Source organism: Pongo pygmaeus, chromosome 17 (genome assembly GCF_028885625.2).
Source record: "Pongo pygmaeus isolate AG05252 chromosome 17, NHGRI_mPonPyg2-v2.0_pri, whole genome shotgun sequence".
NCBI classification, from domain to species: Eukaryota; Metazoa; Chordata; class Mammalia; order Primates; family Hominidae; genus Pongo; species Pongo pygmaeus.
In genome coordinates, this window is record NC_072390.2 from 89,744,112 (window position 1) to 89,762,571 (window position 18,460).

Here is an 18,460-nt window from a genome sequence, read left to right on the forward strand (position 1 = left end):
TTACGCGGATGTCAATCTCTTAGTTTTGATCATTATGCTGTGGCTGCGTAAGAGGTTAGCTGGGTGAAGTGTATGTGGGGACCCTCTATGGCTTTTGCATCTTTTCTCTAAGTCTCCTGTCATTTCAAAGTAAAAACAAAAAAAGAAGACAAGGGTAGCGGCTTCAGGTGCAGCTGGACCCAGCACTCAGTGCTATCTGGGCTTGTGGCCCCAACTCTCAACTCCTCCATCAGAACTGTGAGAAATGCCTTCTTTCAGCTTCTAATCCTGCAAAAGGAACTGCATGGTCTTCCCCCAGAAATCCTAAGAGTAGCTGCTGGTGTCTCATGCATGCGAGCTGCATATGGGCCCCCGTTGGTCAGGAACCCATGCTGAGAAGTGCTATGGTTTGAATGTTTGGCTCCCCGCAAACTCCTGTTGAAACTTAATAGCCATTGTAACAGTATTAAGAGGCAGGGCCTTCAAGAGCTGGTCAGGCCATGAGGGCCCTGTCCTCCTGACTGAGTGAATGCTGTTATTGTAGGAGTGGGCTCCTTACAACAGGGCTTGTTTGGCCTCCTCTTGCTCTCTCTACCCCTCTCTGAGCCCTTGTGTTGTGGGATGACACAGCCAGAAGGCCCTCGCAAGGTTCCGGCCCCTCCACCTTGGACCTCCCAGCCTCCCGAACCTTGAGCCAATACATCTCTGCTCATTGTAAATTACCTAGTCTTGGGCATTGTGTTACAGCAGCAAAAAGCAGCCTGCGGCAGTCACCCTGCTAACACCTGCAGCAGCCTGAGGCAGTCACCGTGCTAACACCTGCAGCAGCCTGAGGCAGTCACCGTGCTAACACCTGCAGCAGCCTCCGGGGCTCAGGCCAGTCAGGTCCCTCTGGAAGCAAGTGTGAGGTTGTCGCTTCTGGAAGTGCTAGGGGAGGGTGATCTCCCGGAGGAAATCAGAGTGGTGTTCTACTAGAAGGCCGATGACTCCTGGGTAAAGAGCCAGTGCTCACCTCCGTATCTGCAAGCTCAGTCCCTCGTGGAATCTCCAGGAGCACAAGGGCCATCTCGACAGCTCCATATTCCCAGCACCCGACCCAAGCCTGGCCCGTGATCAGATAAATGCCTAAGTGGGGTGGCATGGACATTTGCACACGTCCAGACTGCTTTATGTTAGAAGATGAGCTGGCATGCCACTAGCTGGTTTTGATGTAAACAACAATTTTGTAAAACCCTGGACTGAATGGGTCTGACTAACGGCTGGTTCTGTGAACTTGAGCCTCAGCGTCCTCCTGTGTCAGAAGAGCACAAACCACTTTCCCAGAGAGGTTATGAAGACAGGAATGACCCTGTGACCCCTTTGCAAAGTATGAAGAACTGTTCCCACTCATGCATGGAGCTGGATCTTCTCAAGTGGGAAACAGGCATGGTAAATAGATACTGTTGTTTCAGCCTGTGTAATCTGGGACCAGTTTATTTTTAAAGCAAGTCTAAAGTTTTTTTCACACTACTGCAATATGGTACATGATAGGAATATTGAAATTTATTAAAAACAAAAGACTTTCTCTAAGTGTCACTTCTAATTTTTATTCAAAAAGCAGATATATCTTAGGTCCTTTAGAGACAGGTGTTTCATACATCAAGAGGCATTGAAAACTGCAGTCACTTGGCCCTTTAAACATTATATTATCAAACTCTTTTATTTACTGAAAAGACAAAATGCTTTGAAAAGTGTCCATGAATCCAACGGTGGTCTGGAGATTCACAAGCGAATTATTTGAATATTTCTAGGAGAGCAACCATAGATTTATGTCCATACTATCTACTGGCCTAACAGTTGCAAGAAATTGTATTAAATGGAAAAATGTGAGAAAGTAAATATCTGCTGCCTGATACTGAAGAGGAAAATTGCTGCTATCTCACCCAAGTAAAGAGCTGCCAATTTTATGGATCATTTCCCTTTCAAAAATGATTGACAGTACCTTTAGGGGGAGTTAGAGGTCTTCCCAAAGGATTCGTTCATTACTATTTATAGAATTCATGTTACAAAGGGCTTTAAAGATGTTTGTCTAATGTTTCATTGCACCCCGGTGAAATAGGAGGCTTTGTCCCTGCGCTATAGAGGGGATAGCCCTGAGAGACCTTGTGGTGGCCCGCCATCACTCAGCTCCTGGGAGGCAGCCTTGGGACCCAGGTCTTCCCCTCTTCCCCTCCCCTCGCTGGGGGACACTCATGCCCTCCCCTCCATGGCAGGAGGCCAGTTGTTCCTGGCATGCACTTGGCCGCCCGCCTTTCCCACTGAGGTCTCAGCATTTCTCCTTTCGGTTTCCCCCATGGTGATTTATCGTTGACAGCTTTGGTAAGTTACAATTCATAGACCAAACAATCCGCCTGTTTAGTGTGAACAATTCAGTGGCTTCTCGTATAGTCACAGAGTTGCACAACCATCACCAGTTGATTTCAGGACATTTTCATTGCCTCCAAAAGAAAGCCGGTTCCTGTAACCTATCACCTCCCCCACACAATCGCCCTATCTCCCTCAGGCCCAAACATCCACTAATCTACTTTCTGTATCTATTGACTTTCTTTTTTCTTTTTTTTTTTTTTTTTTTTGAGATGGAATCTGGCTCTGTCACCCAGGCTGGCATGCAATGGCGCAATTTCAGCTCACTGCAACTTCTGCCTCCCAGGTTCAAACGATTATCCTGCGTCAGCCTTCTGAGTAGCTGGGATTATAGGCATGCGCCACCACACCCGGCTAATTTTTGTGTTTTTTAGTAGAGGTGGGGTTTCACCATGTTGGTCACGCTAGTCTCGAACTCCCGACCTCAGGTGATCCGCCCACCTCGGCCTCCCAAAGTGCTAGGATTACAGGTGTAAGCCACTGCACCCGGCCTGGACTTTCATATAAATGGAATTATGCAATATATGGCCTTTGGTTTTTGTTTGTTTGTTTAAGAAAGAGTGTCTTGCTCTGTCACCCAGGCTGGAATGCAGTGGCACCATCTTGGCTCACTGCAGCCTCAACCTCTTGGGTTCAAGTGATCCTCTAGCCTCAGCCTCTCAAGTAGCTAGGACTACAGGGTGTGACCATGCCCAGCTAATTTTTAAATTTTTTGTAGAGACGGGGTCTTGCTATATTACCCAGGCTGGTCTCGAACTCCTGGCCTCAAGCAGTTCTCCCACCTCAGCCTCCCAAAGGCATGAAGCCACTATGCCTGGCCTAATACGTGGCCTTTGTGTCTGACTTCCTTCACTCAGAATAACGTTTTCAAAGTTCATCCGTGGTGTCCCGTGCGTCAGTACTTCATTCCTTCTTAGAGCTGAGTAGTGTTGATTTTAAGTGTAGACCACAGTTTGCTTATCCATCCATAAGTTGGTGGACACTTGGACTGTCTCCACTCTGGCTATTATCAATAATTCTGCTGTGAACATTCGTGTCCCAGTTTTTGTGTGGACACATCTCCTCATTTCTCTTGGGTATATGCCTAGGAGGGGAATTGCTGGGCAATATGGGAATTCCATCTTTAGCTGTTTGGGGAACTGCTAGACTGTTGTCCAAAGCGGCTGTGCCATTTTACATTCCCGCCAGCAGTGTACCAGGATTCTGATTTCTCCACACCCTCAACAACACCTATAATCTTTCTGATCGTGCCATTCTAGTGGGTGTGACATGGTATCTCAGCATTTCTCCCTAGACCCAATCAATACAAAAATGATCTCACTTCCAGATCCTGAAGGTTAGAGATAAGACTTATAGTCAAACACCTGTAGAATCCGAGAGTTGGGAGGGCAAACGTAGGGAGCAGCCATGACTCCTGGGACAGAGAGCCCGAGGAAGAGCCCCTCCTCAGGGCTAAGTCCAGACCTTGCTGGAGATAGCATGGCCCTGGCCCGGCAGAGAAGTCCCTGTGGAGAACTTGCTGGAATGTGACCCCCAGGGATGCCAGGGAAGTTGTGCACAGGGAGGTGTCTTGCTGAAGGCACTGCATGATGAGACTTCCCCAGGAGGGTGTCAAGGGAAATGTTGGCTTCCAGATGCTGCTGGCCACCATGTTTCCAAGAGCACGGGTGGCTACAGGAGCTCCTCTGCAGGAAGCTGTCCACGAGGGGCATGTTCTGCTTTGTCCCTCCAGGGCTGCAGTGCGAGGCTGCCTCATTCTGGGAATCGTCATAGGATTACCTACACATACAATCCGTGCTTTAAAATATCAGCTTAATTAATTACAGTCTGCTTTGCTGACTATTTTGACTCGTAGGTCGGAACTTGGATGGAAAAAAAAGGCGCCATTGCCCAGACCTCTCATGCCCAGCACTGACTAGAAAGGAGGGAAGAAATTGGAATACCTCTGCTCCCTGGTGCCTGTCCTGGGGTCATCCCTCAGGGTCTTCAGCAGCAGATGTTCCCCCCCTCTCCTAAGTCCTCCCTAAGCCTTGCAGCTAGTCCTCTCAGGGAGGTTTTTTTGTCCTAAAAAAAAATTTGATAGCAATCGTTTCACATGCTTGTGTAACCCAGATCTCCCTCAGGGGTCTTTGCATTCATCAACAAACAGTTCCAGGAGATGCTGCTTTGGGAGCCTTTTCCCTGTGGCCAAAAGCAAAAGCCTGTCCTGTATCAAGTTCAGGCCACAGCACGAAGTTGGCCAGTGAGAAAAACATCATGATCTTGTGTGATGTAGAAAAAGACAGAACTTGTTGTGCCACATTCTTAACCTAGAAGAGAGTCAGCTCAGTGAGCCCTTCTGACCTGAAGGAACAGTTAACTCCCCCACGTGACTTAGAGAAAGTCAAATTCATCCTTTGCTTGTTATTTTTTGGTGTCTGGGCCAGATAAGTCATGCTAGAAATGTTCAGGATCCTTAACCAACAGTGTATTAATTAGTGAGTATAAGTCTAAGCTACTGTGACCAAACTGATCAAGGCTTCTATGGGGTGAAGGTTTACGCATTTGCTCTTCACACAGAAGTCTGAGCAGCAAGTTCAGGGCTGCTTTGGGGGCTCCTCTATCATTTGGGACCTGGATTCCTTCCATTATGAGCCTCTTCCTTCCTCAGTTTTATCTCACAGGCCAAGATCTCCGCACCAGCTCCTGCTGGAGCCTCCAGTGGGAAGGAGGAAAAGAGAGGACAAGACATGATCCCCCCATTTAAAGGCACAAGCCACAATTGAAAGTTTCGACCCCTTGCCTCTACTCTCCAGAAAACAGTCAGACAGCCACATCCAACTGTATGAGAGGATGAAAATATGCCTAGCTAAAAATTCTACGTAGGAGAGAGAGAACAGATGTTGGAAAACAATAATTGGTTTTTTGCAAATTGGATGTCAACCTTTAAGTTCCTCTATTACATCAATTATACCATGACACCTGCCCCAAGGAAAACAAATAGAAAAAAAAAAAAAAAAAAAGAAAAGTCATCCAATTTGGAAAGGAAAAAGCAAAATTTTCTGTTTGCAAATGCTATGATCTTACTTATAGAAAACCCCAGAAGAACTCCACCAAAATACTCTTAGAACTAATGAATAGTTCACTTACTAAATGAACTCAGTAAAGATTTTGAATACAAAATCAATACATAAAAATTAGTTGCACTCCTATACACCAAAAATAAATTACTCAAAAAGAAATTAAGAAAATGATTTTATTTACAATAGCATCAAAAAGAATAAAATACTTAGGAATAAATTTAACCAAGGAGATGAAAGATCTGTATACCAAAAACTGTAAGACATTGATGAAAAGGAAGATACAAATGTAAAGGTATCCCACGTTCATGGATTGGAAGAATTAATATTTTTACAGTATCCATAGTACCCGAGGTGATCTACAGAGTCAGTGTAATTCCTATCAAAACATCAGTGGCATTTTTCACAGATAGAAAAAAAAATCCTAAAATTTATATAGAATCACGGAAGACCACAAATAGCAAAAGAAACCTTGAAAAAGAGAACAAAGCTGGCGGCATCACACTACCTGACTTCAAAGTGTACTATAAAACTGTAGTAACCAAAATAGGGTACTGGCATAAAAACAGACATTTACACCAATGAAACAGAATGGAAAGCCCAGAAATCAATTCAAACACTTACAGCCAGCTGATTTTCAACAAAGGTGCCAAGAACATATGGGAAAGGACAGTCTCTTCAATAAATAACAATGGGAAAACTGGATATCCATATACAGAAGAATGAAATTGGACCTTTATCGCACACCATATACAAAAATCAACTCAAAATGGATTGAAGACTTAAATGTAAGATTTGAAACCATAAGACTCTTAGAACACAGAAGAAAAGTTTCATGACATTGGTCCTGGCAATGATTTTTTGGCGATGACCCCAAATGCATAGGTAACAAAAGAAAAAATAAACAATTGGGACTTCATTAAACTAAAAATTTTCTGCTCAGCAAAAGAAACAACAAAATGAGAAGGCAACCTATGGAATAGGAGAAAATATTTGCAAACCACATATCTGATAAGGGGGTTAACCTGCAAAATATATAAGGAACTCACACAACTCAGTAGCAAAAAAAAACAAAACAAAACAAAACAAAAAAACAGAAACAAACAAGAGTAACTCAATTTTGAAAATGGACAAAAGACCTGAATAGACATTTTTGCAAAGAAGATATACAAATGGCTAACAAGTATATTAAAAAAATACTCAATATCACTAATCATCAGAGAAATGCAAATCCAAACCACAATGAGGTATCACCTCACACCTGTTAGTATGGCAAAGACAAGAGATAATAAGTGTTGGAGATGACGTAGAGAAAAAGGAACCCTTGCACACTGTTGGTGGGAATGTAAATTAGTGCAGCCATTATAAAGATTTCTCAAAACACTAAAACTAGAACTACCATATGATCCAGCCTTGTTGCTTCTGTGTATTTATCCAAAGGAAATGAAATCAGTATGTCAAAGAAATGTCTGCACCCCCATGTTCATTGCAGCATTAGTCACAATAGCCAAGATAGGGAAACAACTAAACGTCCATCGGCAGATGAATGGATAAAGAAAATGTAGTCTATATACACAATGGACCACTATGCCGCCAGATAGAAACAAGGGAATCCTGTTATTTGTGACAACATAGATGATCTTGGAGACTTTAGGCTAAGTTAAATTAAGCCAGACACAGAAATACAATGCTGTTAAATCTCACTTCTATGTGGAATCGAAAGTCAAACTCATAGAAACAGACTAGGATGGTGGTTGTCAGAGGCTGGAGGGTGGGGGAATGAGATGGTGAGCATAAGGTACAGACTTTCAGTTACAAGATAAACAAGTGCTGGGGATTTACTGTACAGGAGCGGTGGTGATGGTGTGTTCATTCATTTGATTGGGATAATCATTACACAATATATACATATATCAAATGATCACATTTGACACCTTGAATATATACAATCTTTATCTGTCAACTAAAATTTTTAAAGTATATATAACAGATAGAGGAAAGACTCATGGAACACACTTTGTTATCAATTTTTCAAAGCAAACTCACCATGTGCATCAGCCCCGAAGCTGTGGGAAGCATGCGGCATGGGGGGAGAAAGCAGTCCTGGTAAATGGTGCTCACGGCCCTCCTGTTCCTTTCACAACTGCACAATCAGGAGGCAACTGTGGACCCTCTCTGGCTCGCAGGGCCCCCTGGGCAGGTGGTTCCTCGTTGATGACTCTTCAGTATCATAAGACACCTGCGTGTAGTAGAATCTGTTACTACTCTACATGGTAAGGGAGTGGAGTTTTCACTCACTTACGCAGAATTCTGTCAGTCTGAGTTTCCTCAAATGGCCTTTGATAGGAGGCTGGTTCGACAGACAGGTGCCAACTCAAAAGAAACAGTGGTTTAGTCACCATAGAAGTTCCTCAGAACAACAGATGGTTATGACCAAACCCCACCCAAAAGGGCGCAGAGTGGGCTTTGAGTGAGATGTTCGCATGAGATGGTCCTGTGGCCTGAACCCCTGGGGTCTGGGAGACCAGCCAGGGTGAGGCTGCTGGAGCCACGCAGGAGGAGGTCAGGGCCTGGACGCCCTATGGAGTGGAAAAGACCGGGAGATCCGAAGCCCCATCCAATCCTCCGATCTTGCATCTTGCTTTCTGCTAATGGGCACCCCTTCTGAGAAGACGGGTTTCCTACTTGCCCTTGTTGCAGCCCCATCCCCACCCAGAAGCCCTCACTTCCTCTGCCTATCCCTGTTTCTCATCTGCCCATCTGAAATCGGGTGATTTCTCTGGGAGTGGGCCTCGCCGCGGGCCTTTTTTAAGCTCCCAGGTGATTCTAGCATGCTTCCCGCTGGAGGGCCCGCCCTCTCCAGTCCCACCTGCCCTCCAGGAAGGCTCACCTCCTCCAGCTCCCCACGTCTGCCCCAGGATCTGCCCCAGCATCTGCCCAAAGTGTCCTCTTCCACGTCAAACCCAGGACTTCTGTCCACGTGAGTCACTTAACCGTTAGCTGCATGCTGCTGGGCCATTTCATACATGTCTTGTCTCCTTGAAGGCAGGGCTTGGGCACTTGATCGACCATTGTACCCAACGCAGGGCAGCACCCAAGATGCACTCGTGAAATCTCACGGAGGTGGACAAGGCCTGGGGGAGTCTGGGGTGAGCTGGAATCATGTCAGCTCCTGTTCATTGTGCACCTACTGTGTACAGTACTGTGTACTCGGCCCTGCGCCGAGTGTGATACACACTGTTGCCACTGCCCGGACAGGGCTCCCAGAGGGCAAGGTCACAGGGTGCAGCCCACACCTGGGCTTGCCACTTCTGGGAAAGCTTCCAAGAGAGAAGGAAAAGCTGGATTTCTGTGGGGTTATAGAGAGTTGAAGGGACAGACAGGAGAGTGTGTGTGGAGATTTATTTTCCCAGAACTTGAATGGAAGCTGTTACTGTCAACTTCATCTCTTAAGAGCCCTCTTGGACATGTTTTAATGTCCCAAGACAGGGCAAAAGGTCTGTTTTCATCTCTAATCATAACAATAAACAGCTTTGCCTCATTGAACCCAGAGAAGGTAGGTTACTTTCTCCTCTTTCCAGGGAAGTAAATGGGAGACTTGGAGAGGTGGTTCCCACCGGCTCTGTTTGAGTCCTGGAGTCAGGGAGGACTCTTTGCAGACCAAAGCATGGAGTTTCCAGTGCTGCAGGATTCACAGACTGATCGGCATCGTGGTGCATCATTACACAGATCCTTGGTGGCAGTAGCTTGGTCTAGATGGTTGAGGAAGAGGAGAAAATGAAAGCTGGTGAATACCGCTGAGGGAGCAGATCTTTCCCTCCCTCCTGGGAGTACAGGCTGCCTGAGGTCCATTTCTCTCTCCACAGGGTGTGACTGGAGGGCGCCACGTGCTTGTGCTACACCAGATACAGAAAGATGCCACACTGCAGGGAAAAGGGTCCCAGGCATGCTCAGGAAGACTTCATGAGCCCCAACTAGCTGGGATAACGAGTTCCAACTCTGCCACTCCAGAGGTTTCTTCATTGGTAAAAAGTATTTGTCCTTTCATTCAACAGTTACAGAGTAACTCCAGTGTGCGAATCCCTGCAACAGTTATCAAGAGAGAAATGATGCAAAAGAAGACTGCTTGTAAGTGAGTAAAGTGCCACCTGGGGAGTGATGATGCCTTATGAAAGGTATGGAAGGTGCTAGCAGATCTGGCTGAAGAATCGTGATAGGATTTTGACCAAGCGAGGTCTGTAAATGGGGCATGTCATTGGCACAGAGCTTATTTACCAGGCACAGACCTAGGATGTATTTCTCTCTGCCAACGTGGTGTACATCATACTCCGCCGACAGACGCAGGTGGTGGCCTCTGACACAGCAAAGTTAGAGGAAAAACTAGCTCCAGGCATTGCCCCTCGTACTCTCCAATGGAAACCTGGGAAGCTGAAAGCACAGCCTAGCTTAGGTTCACCTGTGTTATGAGTAGGGAACCCAGAGTAGCTTCTTGGTCTGTCTCTCTCCCTCTCTGTCTTTCCCCCTCTCTCTCTCTCCACCACCATCTCTCTCTCCTCTCTCCCTTTCTCCCGTCTCTTCTCTCCACTGTCTCCCAGATTTAACTGGCATTGAGATGAAGATCTGTGAAGATGAAAGACTGAGAAAGCAAAATAATTGGAATTCTTGTAGGAGCACTTTCCCCTGGACCTGTGTTTGGCTTCCGTTCTTGCTAATATCCATTGGAGTCTTTCCTTCCTTCCTTCCAAACTATATTAGTAATAGAATCAAATGTCTTCTTTTGTAATCAACTAACAAAACATTTTTAAAACTTGTATTTATTTATTTTTAATTTTTATAAAGATGGGGACTCACTCTGTTGCCCAGGCTGGTCTCCAACTCCTGACAAGGAATCCTCCTGCCTCAGCCTCCCAAAGTGCTGGGATTCTAACAAAATATTTGAGCCAGCTCTGTTTTCCTCTTTCCTCTTTTCTAGAAAAAAAATTATTGTGAGGAACACTCATATCTCACATATTTTCTGCAAGGAAAGAGTAAAGTGCATTTGACAGAGGCTGGGAAAGAGGAATTCTCTAATCTGAATTAGAGGCTGGGAAAGAGGAATTCTCTGATCTGAATTATGTGGGCTTTTGAAGCCCTGGGCTCGCCCCTGCGCTATGCTCTTGCCAGAGGTGACCTCGGCTGGGTAGGGGCAAGGTTTTCCACTGATGACTGCAGGCAGCAGGGCCCCCACCCTCCTAGGATCACAGCCCACACCTGGGCCCAGCCTCACCCTCTCCTTCCTTTCCAGCCCTCGGAATTCTGAGTATGATCCCAGCAACTTGGCCTTTGGGAGAAGGGCCAGGCCCACTTCCTGGGAGCCGCTGTGCTGGTCCTGGAGCTCAAGGAGCCTGGCCCGGCAAGTGTCAGGGGAAGGGTGTGAGGATGGGGAGGGGGTGCAGAGACGCAGCTGGTGGAGATGCTGCCCCTCTGCAAGGGAGAGGGGCCCGGCCCTGATAGCCACAGCTAGCCTCAACTAGCTGGGATAATGAGTTCCAACTCTGCCTTTCCAGAGGTTTCTTTGTTGGTAACAATTATTTGATTATTTGTCCTTTCATTCAGCAAACAGTTACAGAGTAACTCTCCAGTGTGCCAATCCCTGCAAGAGTTATTCAGAGAGAAATGATGTAAAAGAATCCCAGTCCCCCAGAAAAGCCCCGGGACCCCTCAACCCAAGGCTCTGGCCTGTGCCCTGCTGCCTCCTTTTCTCTACTATCCCCTGACCTTCCCACCAAAATTTATATCTTGACATCCTAACCCCCAAGACCTCAGAATGTGACCTTCTATGGAGATAGGGTCACTGCAGATCAGATTACTTATCTTTAGATAAGGTCACATGGGCATAGGGTGGACCCCTGATTACACACAACTGTGTCCTTATGAGAAGGGAAAATCTGGACACACACATACACACACACACAGGGAGAACGTCATAAGAAGATGAGGGCAGAGATCGGGTGATGCTTCTACAAGACAAGGGACGCCAAGGACAGCCAGCAGCCACGTGTGTTGAGGCCTGGAACATGCCCTTCCTGCTCAGCCTCAGGAGAAGCCTGCCCTGCCCACACCTTCATCTCAGACTTCTAGTCTCCAGAATTGAGACCAATTTCTGTTGCTTAAGCCACCCAGTGTAGGGTACTTTGTTAGAGCAGACGTTGGGGCTCAGAAGCCAATACCCCAAAATATGGTGCTTTGTTCAAGCTGAACTGAAGAGGAGCTTCAAGACCTCTCGGCTCCACCACCCCCACCATCTCTCCTGGAGTTCCTTAAGTGTCCTTAACTCCTTCAAGTCTGACCCACCAAAGAAGAAAGGAATGACCTCTAGTCCCTTCCCTGAGTTTTCGTTAACTGAACCTATATCTCAGGAAGGAAGGCTGACACCAAACACGCCGGACAGACTTGTCAAGACCATTGTCTGCTCTGGGGTCCAGCAGACTTGACCGAAGACCGTGGCGTGCTCTTCAAACCCACCTAATCCTCCCTCGTGAGCACTGATTGCCCTCAGCTGAAGTCCTCTTTTCTCCTCGCATAACCTGTTGCCCCAGGATCTAAGCCGCTACTCCTCGTGGAACCTCAAGAGGGTGTCTCAGCTTCCCAACCCCACTGGGGATTGGTCCTTCATTCTGAAGGCTCCCATGTCACATAAAACTAGGATCAAATCAATCTGTATGCCTTTTCTCCAATTCAACTGCCTTTTGCAAGTTGATTTTGCAGCGAACCTTCAGAGAGCGGGGAAAACTCTCCCCTCGGCCCCTACACAGCCCTAGGAAGCTAATCCTCGGCCTGACATTCCATCACAAGGACCCACAGCCACAGCGTGTGGGGGCCCGTCACGTGAGGGGGCTGTGCCACTGGCTCAGATCTGCCTGCTGGCCAGGGCCCTACTCCCTCTCAGAGATGACACACACGTGCCCCCAAAGGAGAACCCGGGGAGTCACAGGCCGGGCCAGGCTGCTGGCTTCCAGTAACATCACATGACTTTGGGGCCACTGCCTCATCCCGTATCTGCGCATATGAGATGCATTGTCTCTTCCTCTGCAGTTGAGCTGAATGAATACCTCCGAAGCTGCTTTGTTCTCCAGATGTGAATAGCTCCACTATACCAGCCTTGTCTTCCTTCTGGGGGACAACGTGTGGGTCAGGGCACAGAGAGATATTTAATGTCACCGTCTCGGGGCTTTGATGGGACTCCCTCTGCCACATTTTTTGGAGGTTATGAAAGTTGCTAGAGGCTTCAGAACTCCAGCCTAATGGATCCCAAACTCGGGAGAATGGTGAGTAGGACCTCCACCATCAGAGTCCGTGCATTGGGCGCCAGACGTCCATTTGTCCCGGGAGCACGTGTGTTAAGCCCAGGCAGGCAGGGCAGGCACCCAGTGTGGCCCCAGATGCTGCTCCTCATGGTGTTCTTAGGTGCTGTCTTGGCCGAGGAATGTGGTATTTGGAATTATATTTTATCAGTAATGCTTTTGGGTGGTTGTGTGTTCTTAACAATAATTAAATGGCATTATTGTCAAGTAGTTCATATTCAAATTGTTCATGAACTCAGTCTTCTTAAATCAATTTTTTCCTGTACTTTTTCTCTTTAAAAAAAATGAGTTTGCTTCCTGGAAGAATTTGCCTAAATAATGGTAACAGACAGTGTGCTGTTTGTCCTGGTTCCAGGTTCCCGGCTTAAGGGCTAGCTTGCAAGAACTAAATCACCGGGCTAAATCACCCAGGCCTTTCTCGGCGAGGTTTCCATGGCTCAGGTGCAAACCTGAGTGTGGGTGTGGCAGGAAGGATTCTTTCTAGGAAAACAAGCAGGCAGGTACCTTTGGCTGTGAGGTTTTGTGGGGTTGTGTCCCAGACTACTTGGAAAGATAAAATTCATGGATCCTTTTTATTTCTATTGCAAACACACACATACACACACACAGAAATTTTCAGAATTTTGTGGAAGGTTGATACGTAGAAGACTCTCAAAAGACCCTCAAAGGACATACTGATACAAATGCATGCAAACACAAAGCTACAGACACAGTGAGAAGGCAGGCGGCGACCTGACCACAGCCGGATTCTAGAAGTGGGCTTTGCCCACCTGCAAGACCATGAGATTCCCAGACCATGCTGCAAAATCACTGCTCTGAGAGAAAGAACCTCACCCTGTGGTCTGGCTATGCTTTCCATTGCTGACTTTTTTTTTTTTTAAGCACCCATGACTGGCCAGGGCACTGGGGTGGGGGTTAGAAGAGGACATTTCACTGAATACTGTCTTACTTTAAAAAATTTTAAAACTGTGTCATGATAGTATCTACTCAAAACATTAAAGTTAAAAGCAATATGAAAGAAAATAATTTCCCTGGCTGGGCATGGTGGCTTATGCCTGCAATCCTAACACTTTAGGAGGCCAAAGCAAGAGGATCACCTGAGCCCAGGAGTTCAAGACTGGCCTGGGCAACATAGTGAGACCCTGACTCTACAAACAGTTTTAAAAGTAGCCAGGCAGGGTGGAGCATGCCTGTGGTCTCAGCTACTCAGGAGACCAAGGTGGGAGGATGGCTTGAACCTGGGAGGTCGAGGCTACAGTGAGCCATGATTGCGCCACTGCACTCCAGCCTGGGAGGCAGAGTAAGACCCTGTCTCAAACAAAAAAGAAAGGAAATATTTTGTTTTGGACTCAGTAGAATACCCTTTGATACGAAAGAGAGGAAGAGATTGTAATATATATTTTCCCCTTTGCTATTCTTTTACTTTTTTTTTAACTTTTATTTTAGGTTTAGCGGTACATGTGCAGGTTTGTTACATAGGTAAATTTGTGCCATGGTGATTTGTTGCACAGATTATTTAATCACCCAGGTATTAAGCCTAGTACTCATTAGTTATTTTTGCTGATCCTCTCCCTCCTCCCATCCTCCACCCTCCAATAGGCCCCAGTGTGTGTTGTTCTCCTCTATGTGTCCATGTGTTCTCATCATTTAACTCCCACTTACAAATGAGAACATGCAGTATCTGGTTTTCCGTTCCTGCGTTAGTTTGCTAAGGATGATGGCCTCCAGCTCCATTCATATTCCTGCAAAGGACATGATCTCATTCTTTTTTATGGCTGCATAGTATTCCCCATGGTGCAGATGTACCACATTTTCTTTACCCAGTCTGTCATTGATGGACATTTAGGCTGATTCCATGTCTTTGCTATTGTGAATAGTGCTGCAGTGAACATTCACATGCATGTGTCTTCATAGTAGAATGATTTATATTCCTCTGAGTATATAACCTAGTAATGGGATTACTGGGTCAAATGGTAGTTCTGTTTTTAGCTGTTTGAGGAATTGCCACACTGCTTTCCACAATAATTGAACTAATTTACACTCCTACCAACAACGTATAAGTTTTCCCTTTTCTCTGCAACCTCACTTGCATCTGTTATTTTTTGACTTTTTAATACAGTTGTTTGACTGATGTGAGATGGTATCTCATTGTGGTTTTGATTTGCATTTCTCTAATGATCGGTGATATTGAGCTTTTTTTCATATGCTTGTTGGCTACATGTATGTCTTCTTTTGAAAAGTGTCTGTTCATGTCCTTTGCCCAGTTTTTAATGGGATTGTTTGTTTTTTCTTGTAAATTTGTTGAAGTTCCTCGATACTGGATATTAGACCTTTGTCTGATGCATAGTTTGCAAATATTTTCTCCTATTCTGTAGGTTGTCCGTTTACTCTGTTGATAGTTTCTTTTACTGTGCAGAAGCTCTTAAGTTTAATTAGATTCTATTTGTCAATTTTTGCTTTTGTTGCAATTGCTTTTGGGTCTCTGTCATGAAATCTTTGCCTGTTCCTATGTCCAGGATGGTATTGCCTAGGTTGTCTTCCAGGGTTTTTAGAATCTGGGGTTTACGTTTAAGTCCTTAATCCATCTTGAGTTGATTTTTGTATATGATGTAAGGAAGAGGTCCAGTTTCAATCTTCTGTATATGGCTAATGGCTAGCCAGTTATCCGAGCATCATTTATTGAATAGGGAGTCCTTTTCCATTGCTTGTTTTTGTCGCTATTGCTGACTTATTACCATCACTTTTTCTAATACTGAGAGAGAAAAGAAAGTCATCAAGTCTATTCTTGGGATCTTGAGCCCAAGATTGGGCAAACTCTTTCTTTTACTGTGACACAGATCAAATGCCCACGAACAGCCAGGGTGGATCCCTGGCTGTGGCCCAGGGGGACTGGATAAGGTCTGGGGAGCTGGACCACAAGATGCAGTGGGGGCTCTGTGCTGCGGGCACTCACCCTTTGGATGGGGCACGTGCAATCAGCATGTGTGATGTGCCTCCTGTGTGCTCTAGTGCCCAGGCGCAGTCACTCTGGGCAAACAGTGATACCTGGGATGTGGACTCTGGGACCAGGAAGCTCCTCTTGGGAGAATGAACCAGGTCATACATCACTACACTTTGTCCACACTCCTTGTTTCTTCCACAAAAAGCGGCATTCTTGTTAAAACCATAGAGTAGAACTTCTAGCTGCTGAAGACAAAAGGCAAAGTACAATTTAGACGAAGGTGAGAAGTTACCCATCCATGTACAATTTATTGCCTTTTTCACTAAATCCCAAACTCAGGTTTTTGTTTTTTTTTTCTCTCAAACTTTAGTGTGAGCAGTTTTAGGGTAGAGGCCCAGGAATCTGCACTTTAAAGCCATCGTTCAGTGGCTTTTAGTATATTCACTGACATGTGCAACCATCACCACTATCAATTTTAGAACATTTTCCTCACCTCAGAAAGAAACCCATACCCTTTAGCTATGACCCTCCTATTCGCCCCTCCCTCACCTTATCCTTAAACAACTACTAACCTGTTTTCTGTCTCTATAGATGTCCCTATTCTGGACTTTCATATGAATGGTATCATACAATATGTGGCCTCTTGTGACTGGCTTCTTTCACTTAATGTAATGTTTTCAAGGTCCATTCATGTCATAGCATATATCAGGACTGCATTCCTTTTCATGGCCAAATAATACTCCATTGTGTGATATGCCACATTTTGTATTTATCCATTTGTTTGTTGGTGGACATGTGGGTTGTATCCACCATTTGGCTGTTATGAATAATGCTGCTATAAACATTTGTGTCCCAGTTTTTGTGTGGACATGTATTTTCATTCCTCCAGGGTGTGTACCTGGGAGTGGAATTGCTGGTCGATACGGTAGCTCCGTGGATCAGTGTCTGAGGAACTGCCAGACTGCTTTCCATGCTGGCTGCACCATTTTGCATCCTCACTAGCAGTGTATGAGAGCTCCAATTTCTCCACATCCTCAAAACACTTGTTATCTGACTTTGTGATTCCCAGCATCCTCTGGGTGGGAAGTGGTGTCTGGTTGTGGTTTGATCTGCATTTCCCAATGCCTAATGATACTGAACATTTTTTCATTCAATTCTTGGCCAAAAGATCTACCACTTTAACCATGATCCTCCACCTCACCCCAGTCAAGGGATTCTGACAGAGAACCTATCGCCTTTGAGAACATTTTCAACTTCGAGTATAAAAAGTCTTACTAGATTTTCTTGGCTTTTCCAGGGTGTATCTCTTGCTCCAAGGTTCTGAACCTAAGCCCAGTTCTTATTTAATCTAGGGTTCAGCTTATTTCTAAGTAATCAATTCTGCTGTTGATTTGCACAAGGTAGGAGCTGGCATTCTCTGTCAAGCAGCCTGTTAAAGCTAAGCAGGGAGAGATTATGGCCAGAAAATACATGGGCATTCACTGCAAACACTGTCTTCCTGCAACAAGGTTTCTCTCGCCTCTCAAAAAAAAAAAAAAAAAAAGCCTTCCCTATCAGCAGGGATTTGACTAAGGAGATCTACACCTGTTTGTTCCCACCAGCTTTTAGTTCTTTATATTAATAGGCTCCCAACTTACGACGGAAGGATGCAGGCTTTTCCCAGAGCCTGGATTTCTAAGTAGGTGCGTGCTAATTTTCCGCCATCCGCTTCTCCTGCACACGGTCTCACGAAGGGTCTGAGGATGCAGGACTGCCAGGTGGGCTCTTTCCCAGCTCCCAGAGGCTTCCTCATCTCTCATCCCCAGTGCCAGCAAATGCTGGAGGGAGCTCTCCTGAGCATGAGGCATTTGGATCCTTCCTTGGCCAGCACTGCTCATCCGCAGCCAGGGAGTTTCCCCACCTGCAGGATTCCTCCGACCAAACGCCTTGTTAGTGTTGTTGGTGCAGATGGGCCCCCAAGCACCACCACGTGCTCCTGAGCAGCAAGTGGTTCCTGGGATTAGTGGTGTGACCCCAAGTGCGGAGGCCATGAGCTCAGGTTGGCCCAGGATACTGCCTGCTTGCCAAGGCTCAGCCTGCCCCTAACCCTGCTCTCTCATTTTAATGGAAAGTTTCAAACGTGCACAAACATAGACAGATGAGGATAGTGAGTCCCCATGTGCCTATCAGCCAGTTCCAACAATTACCAACACGTGGCCCATCTTGTTTCAGGAGAGCCCCTCCCAGGACCCCCACTCTCAGCATCCAGATAATCCTACAGCAAATTCCAGACATTGCATTATTGCATCTGTAGATTGTTCAGCAGATATCTTGAAGGTGAGCACATGTGTGTATATCAACAATACCATTAACACACTATAAAATAGCAATAATTCCTTTAGATCAACAAATATACAACCTACAACCTGTGGTCAACTTTATCATATTGTCCCATAGAAATATTTTTACCATTGGTCTTTCAAATCAGAATCTAAATAGGATCTACACTTTACATTTGTTTGGTATAAATCTTTTTTTTTTTTTTTTTTTTTTTGAGATGGAGTCTGGCTCTGTTGCCCAGGCTGGAGTGCAATGGCGTGATCTCAGCTCACTGCAACCTCCGCCTCCTGGGTTCAAGCGATTCTTCTGCCTCAGCCTCCCTTTTAGCTGGGATTACAGGTGCCCACTGCCACACTCGACTAATTTTTGTATGTTTTAATAGAGGCAGGGGTTTCACCATGTTGGCCAGGCTGGTC

At 45.8% G+C, this 18,460-nt stretch overlaps 1 protein-coding gene across 2 annotated transcripts in view; it reads left to right on the forward strand.

Moving 5' to 3' along the window:
* Positions 1–11,258: 11,258 nt before the first annotated feature.
* CNDP1 (carnosine dipeptidase 1) overlaps positions 11,259–18,460 on the forward strand; it is a 56,241-nt gene continuing 49,039 nt past the window's right edge. Inside the window, exon 1 of one of the 2 annotated variants that reach the window (XM_054460786.2) lies at positions 11,259–12,748. In XM_054460786.2, coding sequence (XP_054316761.1) covers positions 12,725–12,748 — 24 coding nt within the window. In that variant the 5' untranslated portion in view covers positions 11,259–12,724. The remainder of the gene's footprint in view (positions 12,749–18,460) is intronic. The other variant, XM_054460785.2, reaches the window with a different exon arrangement.